At 51.4% G+C, this 7,096-nt stretch overlaps 1 protein-coding gene across 1 annotated transcript in view; it reads left to right on the top strand.

The window, feature by feature from the left end:
- Nucleotides 1–6,809, top strand: part of NSFL1C (NSFL1 cofactor) — a 14,358-nt gene extending 7,549 nt beyond the window's left edge. The window contains exons 4-11 of the mRNA XM_026862394.1: nucleotides 627–730; nucleotides 1,600–1,674; nucleotides 2,843–3,008; nucleotides 3,328–3,420; nucleotides 4,052–4,161; nucleotides 4,609–4,746; nucleotides 5,214–5,378; nucleotides 6,393–6,809. Of these exons, the coding sequence (XP_026718195.1) occupies nucleotides 627–730; nucleotides 1,600–1,674; nucleotides 2,843–3,008; nucleotides 3,328–3,420; nucleotides 4,052–4,161; nucleotides 4,609–4,746; nucleotides 5,214–5,378; nucleotides 6,393–6,555 (1,014 nt within the window). The 3' untranslated portion in view covers nucleotides 6,556–6,809. The remainder of the gene's footprint in view (nucleotides 1–626; nucleotides 731–1,599; nucleotides 1,675–2,842; nucleotides 3,009–3,327; nucleotides 3,421–4,051; nucleotides 4,162–4,608; nucleotides 4,747–5,213; nucleotides 5,379–6,392) is intronic.
- The last annotated feature ends 287 nt before the right edge of the window (nucleotides 6,810–7,096 follow it).

The following is a 7,096-nucleotide window of genomic DNA, read 5'->3' as shown; positions in this document are numbered from 1 at the left end:
GCCGGGCTGCGAGGGTCGGGCTCAGCCGGTGCCGCGGCTCCGGGGGCTGGTCGGGGCCGCAGCCCGGCCTGGCTCTCGCTCGCTTGAGCATAAGTCATTTCGAGCGGGGGGCGAGGAGCCGCGGCTCCAGGGCTCTGCCGGGTTTGTGTGGATTTCCCTCGTTACTGCCCCGCCGGCCGTGCTGGCAGCAGCAGGCCCGGCGCCCCCAGGTTAAGGGGGAGATCGGCCAGCACTGACCCGCTCCTGCCGGCCATCGCCCTCCAACGACCCGGCCGCGCTAAACTCTGAGTGTCCTCACGGGCCTCGCAAGCGCAGCGGTTTCAGAGCAGTGATCTTTGCATAAGCCCCGCAGAAATGTTGCAGAATTAAAAGCCTCCCGTCGGGGAGGTTGCCCTGGCACGCCTGTGCCACCGAGTCTCCTACCAAAAAAAGGCCAAACGTTAGAAGGTGGCAAAGCCTCGCCCTTGCTGAGGCTTCCAAAGTGAGAAATTACACAAAACGCCTTTAGTGTTGTTGTGCCTTAAGAGGTCCAACGTGACAGGCGCTTCAGCTACGTTATTTGCGCGTGTCTTTGCCGTTGTTGTGGAGCGTTTGCTCCCATCCTGAAGAGCTCTCATGGTGTTCCTCTCCAGATTGCACTTGCCAGTTTCTACGAGGACGGGGGTGACGAGGACATTCTGACTCTTCCCCAGCCGACACCCAGCTCCATATCCAGAGGCACCGCAGCCAGGTGAGGAGGGAGCTTCAGCTCAGCTCGATCTCTTCATCGGCAGCTTGTAAACTTGACAGTGAAAACTACGTAAAAACACGAGCTTTATCTAAAGCATGGACGTGTGTTAATTTTGGGGAGAAATAGCTCTGCGTTTACATCCGCTTCACTTCGTAAGGCTCTCAAAAATTTCTGAAAACCTCAGCATCTAGACATTGCGAGCACAGGCAGGATGGCAGAGCTAATCCAGAGAGCAGTTAGGACAACTTGCCTAATTACTCAGGAAAAGCTTAATTTGTCTTTTTGAGGTTAGAAGACAGTCAGTTGGTGATGCATTTATTTGAGCAAGTTGTAACTCCACGGGGAAGATGTTCTAATTTTGTGTGATGCCTGATCTGATCAAGTTGAGCATTTTACAAAAAGAAGTTAATTTTGTCTTATGGAATCCCTGTGCAGTAGGGAAATACTGTCTGGTTTTATAGAGTTACTGGCTTTATCTTGAAGAAGAAGTGCTTTTGGTTCAGGCTTTGGTGAATAAAGTCCATACTGCCGAAGAACCCTGCTTCAGTTTGGGTCACAGATCACAGAAACCACAGGGGAAGGCGTGGAGCTGGCCTGTCCCGGGGCCTGGCAGAGACCTGTGCTTGTGCAGGTCTGGAGGTGCCTGAGCCTCCCCCCAGTTGTGCCGGTTCTGTCGGGGCGCTGGCGGAGAGGTCCAGGCGCTCGGGTCGTCACGCGGTGACGCCAGTGCTGACCTGTCGCTTCACAGAGTAGTGAATCAGACCCGAAAAGTAGAACGGGGTCAACCTCACTGCTGTGTTCAGGAGCCTTCGCTTGTGTGGTTGAGACGTGTCATGAGACTGACTGACTTCCCCGGCTGACTTTTGCAGTGACCATAGAGTAACATCGTTTAGAGACCTTGTCCATGCGCAGGAGGATGATGATGAAGAGGAGGAGGGACAGCGGTAAGTTTTCAGTTCAAGACTTAAACACCCTGCGTGTTTATCCCTGCCCTTTTGTGGTGGCTTCCCACTTGTGTACGGGTTTTTTCAAACAGCAGATTTAAGTCGGTACGAAATTCCTGTAGTGATAAATCTCAGGTTTGACACGGCAAGGTTGGTCGGTGCAGAGTCTGTGCACGGGCACGTGCTCAGCGTGGCTGTGTAAGCACCAGCGTTCATCGCTGAATTGTGCTGTTGAGAGAAAGCCGGAGGTAGGATGTGGAAGCCCTCGGCTAAATAGAAGAAAGCCCAGATCGTCATTTGTGGCCATCGAGAATGGAAATGTGGGGATAGCACAGGAATCGCTTTTCTTTCTGCTTGGGGTTTTGGGGTGGAGTTTTTTTGGTTGCGGTTTTGGGTTTGGTTTTTTTTTTTTTTCCTGAAGTGCTACTTAAGGGTGATGTAATTGAGTGTGGAGGTGGAAAGAAAAATGTAGGTCCCCTTTCCAATAGGAATATGGTGTCATCTATGATGTCAGCTGTAGGTAGTTAAATACCCTTAAGGTTAACAGGCAAGGTAGATTGAATGCAACTGCTGTAAATTAAGTTGGCTCGGTCTAGGTAGACTGCCTGATCCTCTGCAGACAGGTGTGAGCTTGCTCTGTATTACAAGCCATCTGGAAGCTAATAAACCCAATCTTCAAGAAGTGCTTAATTGCACTTCACCGACTGAGCTCTCATTGCTTCCCATTCAGATCCGTCCTGTCTGTGGTGATCTTTCCGTGTGGCATGAGTGTGTGCTTCTCCTCAAAATACCAGTTAGATGTTGCCCATCTTCTTCCATCTGACTGGTCAGAGACTTGCTGTAAGTCTTGAGCTCAGTAATAGAGCTGGTACCAGCATTTGAAACTGAGCCTTGTCAGTCTGGACTGTTTCTCTTGCTAGGTCAGAGAGACTTATCACTTTATTGCTGTTGATCAGTGAACAGTTTTACAGTGACTGACATAAAAAGAACATCTTTGCAGTACAGGAACTTGTAAGTAGGAGATCCACTGGTAGTAGCTAATGTTTGTAGATCCAAGTTGTACAAAACTGACCCTGAACTCTGAGATAAACCTGCTGGGTCCTGTCACATGCATCTCCTGGAGAAGCAGTGGTCCAGCCTTGCCCAGATGCCTTGTGCTTTCCGTTAGGTTTTATGCCGGCGGCTCAGAGAGGAGTGGACAGCAGATCGTGGGTCCTCCTAGGAAGAAGAGTCCCAACGAGCTGGTGGAGGATCTGTTCAAAGGAGCGAAGGAGCACGGTGCGGTGGCAGTCGATCGGACGGCCAAGAGCGGTGGCGAGACTAGCAAGCCTAAAGTGAGGAGTGATGAGTTGTTCTTCCTTCTGTCCCCTGTTTCAGCTCCCACCCTACTGTGGAGTCCTGGAATTCAAAGGACAAACCAAGTCTGGGCTCCTCTTAGTGCAGCTCCAATTTGTGTGTTGTCACAGTGGTGGGAAAAGCCGCTTCCTTGTGCCATGTTTATTAACTTGTTCAAGCTGGTCGCTGTGCCTGCAGGACGAGATGTTGCTGATGGCACGGAGCCCCCCTGGTCATCCGTGATGGTGGTGGGGAAAGGGCAGCGAGCTGTCTCAAGTTTGTGTCCTTCTGTGACCCCTCTGCCCCTCTCTCTTGCAGCCCTTCGCAGGGGGAGGGTATCGCCTCGGGGCTACTCCAGAGGAGGAGTCTGCTTACGTGGCAGGAGAGCGGAGACAGAACTCCGCTCAGGATGTGAGTATCTCTCCGTTGGGTTCTGTACCGGTCACCCAGGGAGTTTCTCTGCTATAGCTACACAGCTTGCAAGCCTGGGGAGTTAGAAAGCTTGAGAGAAATTCAAGAGGATAGAAATAGGGTAAATCCTGCTTTCTGTGGGATTTCCGATTGGAAAATAATAGATGCTGGGGTCTTGGGTAAGCAGTTTTTTGATGAACTTTTAATTAAGAATCTGACTGTTCCTTAGAAGGTCTGATTGTGAAAATTAGTGTGCAAAGAGCATTTGGCAATTAACTCTTCTATATCCACTGAAGAGATGTGGCGCTAAGAGCATCAGTGCAAGATTCTCTCGTGCTTGGTTTGTGACCAAATACCCATCTAGGCTGCAGTGGGAGCTTGGTTTTGTCTCCCTGCCTAGCAGAGCCTTGGCTTTCCAACCATGTTTATCAAATGGAGTCTGTGGTGCCACCTGCTAGGAATTGCTGCACGAGCATTACAGAGCCAGTGCTTTGGGTTTTTCCCTAAACGCAGAGGAACCTGGCTGGAGTGGTTTCTGCTCTTTCAAATCCCTCTGACAGTTTCACTTTGCAGTTATTGTTCTTCCTGAGATGCCTCGCTGAGGCTGATTGTTGTTTGGGGGCTGCTGCAGGTGCACGTCGTACTGAAGCTCTGGAAGAGTGGATTCAGCCTGGACAGCGGAGAGCTGAGGAGCTACCAGGATCCGTCCAATGCCCAGTTTCTTGATGACATCCGCAGAGGGTATGTGGCGAGAGGGGAGGGAAAGAGTAGCAGTTTTCTGAAACAGGCATTTGTGGAATCCAGGATGCTGAGTCAAAAAAACCCCCCACAAACATTCCACCTGAGCTTTCTTCTAAGAGCTAGATTCTTAATATGGGAACTGCGGGAGGATGGACTCGTTTGGATAATGGGAAGTGGGTTTGGTTTGTCTGGAGTCTTGGGAGTTTGATGTGAGCAAACAGACTTTCATGTTTGGGCTGAGAATTTCTGGTGCCTCGTGTCAGTCCAGGTGAGGGCCAGGGAAAAGTAACCGATAATTTGTGTCTGTCAGTGGGGAGGTGTGTGTCTGCCCTGTTAACGGAGCAAGGGCTCACTGCCATTCCTGAAATTCCAGAGGTCTGTGGCTGGTACTTTTTCTCTGCACTTCCCTGACTTGCTTCTTCAGGCCCTAGGACACTCTCTTTGCAGGGAAGTCCCGGCAGAGCTGCGCAGGTTAGCGCGGGGCGGGCAGGTGAACCTGGATATGGAGGATCACCGCGACGAGGAGTACGTGAAGCCTAAAAGTGTTTTCAAAGCTTTTACTGGAGAAGGACAGAAGCTGGGCAGGTGAGAAGATGGCAGCGCTGGTTTGCTGTGCGTGTGACGCGAGAGAGTCGCTCGAGAATTTTGCTGGGTTGAGATTTTTGATGAATCTCCCTGCAGAAAAGGCACTTAGTGCCTGTAGGAGAGGAAGCGAGGCTGGTGTGTGAGCAGTGAGATGGCTCGGCCTTCCCGTGGCACCACCACCATATGTCACCTGGAAGCAGCCTTTCCAAGTAACGCTGTTCCTGGGGCTGCGTGAAGACCCGTGGTGTGGTGCTCCGAAGGGAGGTGGTAGAGATGAACTTCTAGAGAAGTTCCTGCTGATTAGCTGACTCCTAAATTCTCACTTCACACTTGCATTGGTGTCCTTGACTGGGAGCCCTGGTGGTTGGGCCTGGCGGGTGACCAGCTCCCTGCCTGCCTCCCCGCACGCTGCGGCCAGGCGAGATGTTCGGTTTCTGACAGCTGCCTTTGTGTCTCCCTGCTCTCAGCACTGCGCCCCAGGTGATGGGCACCAGCTCGCCAGCCCAGCAAGCAGAGAACGAAGCCAAAGCCAGTTCTGCCATCGCTATTGATGAGTCGGAGCCTGTCACCAACATCCAGATCCGGCTCGCTGACGGGGGGCGCCTGGTCCAGAAGTTTAACCACAATCACAGGTACAAACACCGCGGGGTTACTCGCTGGGAACGACACTGCAGACTGTGCACAGATGGAGCAGGTGCTAAAATCCTGGCTAGCCTAAAGAGAGCTCTGGGCATCTTTCTGTATAGGTGAAGAGGAATAAAATTATTGTGGGGTTTGAAGGCAGTCGTTAACTGTTGGAAGGATAGGATTTCCTTTCCGAATAGTGATGGGTTATAGCCAGTGATACTGCACCTGGGAACTTCGCAGAAATTTCCTTTATGTCACCTATAAAAATCTGAATTTCTGCTAAGGGCTTTAGAAACTGTCAGATAATTAGGAATTTGTTCAGTTATTCTGCCTCCTCAGTTCAGACTTCTCTAGTGGGCTGTTCCCTGTGCTGAGTGGAGCACCGAGGGCTGCTCCTCCAGCAGGTCAGCTCTGTTGTTGAGCAAAGCTGGCTTATACACCCCGCTGCTTTCTTAGACTGCTCTCCTGGAGTCCTCCTCACCTGCCTGATCTCAGAGAGTGGCCATTTGTTCATAGGCATTCCTCCAGTTTCTGTAAGAGTTACAAAAAAGTTACAAGAACCTTCTTCTACAGTCAGGCTCAGGAATTAGATCCAGTGTCGCTGTTGCGGCTGCTCATGGGAGTTGAGATCATCTGGGTTACTCTGTGTGTGGTGAGCTCAGTCACTTCGAGCGGCTCGTGTCCAGCAGTTTGTTAATCTATTCACTGAAGGGTTCAGAAGCTTTCGCTATCAAACAGTCGCCTGAGCACACAGACGTTCCCGCTGGGCGCTGTAAAAGAACACTGAGCTGTGAGGCTTTGGCCTGCAGAGCAGCTTGTGTTCGTTCACTAAACGGGAGCTGACGGAGGAGTAGCTAAAACCAAAATTACCTGGCTGTGGCCTCTGCTGTTCGCTGAAAACCAGGCGCAGCGACTGCGGGGTTGCGTGTTCTGGAGAGGGTGAATTTGGGCTGTTCCGTGCGCTCTTACAGGATGTTCAGTAACGGGATCACCCGTGTGTGTTTGATCCCTTTGGACAGGATCCGTGACATCCGGCTCTTCATCGTAGACGCCCGGCCAGCCATGGCTGCCACCAGCTTCGTCCTCATGACCACCTTCCCAAACAAAGAGCTGACGGACGAGAACCAGACCCTGAAGGAAGCCAACCTGCTCAACGCTGTCATTGTCCAGCGATTGACATAAAGGAACCCCCCTCCGGGCAGGCGCCTCCTGCGCGCGCACGCGTCGTCCCGTCCCATGCGTGCACCCACGCCGGGCACCACGGGCTCGTATCTACTCGTAGCTCTGGGTTCTTAGGTCTTGGTTGGACTTTTTTTCTCTTTAGTTGCATTTCCCATGGGTTGGGGTTTTTTTTTGTGTTTTGTTTTTTTTTTTTTTTGTGATGATGATCAGTGGACTTTAAAATAAATAAACGAAATGAATCCGTTTTGAAAGGAGCCGCAGCCTATTGTGCCACGAATTCTCCCACGAGAGTTCGGTTACCTTGTGGGTTGTGTTACTCTGCAGAGGGGAGGAAGGTAAAAAGGGAAGGGAGCTCCCAGGGAGCAATTTTCACTTGTGCCAGTTGGCTTCTCATCGCAATCTTTTTGCTCTTCCCTCTCCTCCGGGGACTGCTGCAAAGTACTCCCTTTATTTTCGCACATTAAATACAAACTGTACGAGAGTGGGGGATCTGATCCGCAGGATAATGGTTACGCTGCTGTAAAAGCATTGGGGGGGGGGG

This window comes from Athene cunicularia (genome assembly GCF_003259725.1).
Source record: "Athene cunicularia isolate RWA chromosome 20 unlocalized genomic scaffold, athCun1 chr20_part2, whole genome shotgun sequence".
Classification (NCBI taxonomy): domain Eukaryota; kingdom Metazoa; phylum Chordata; class Aves; order Strigiformes; family Strigidae; genus Athene; species Athene cunicularia.
The sequence above is the reverse complement of the archived record's forward strand: the minus strand, read 5'-3'. Positions and strand labels throughout refer to the sequence as shown.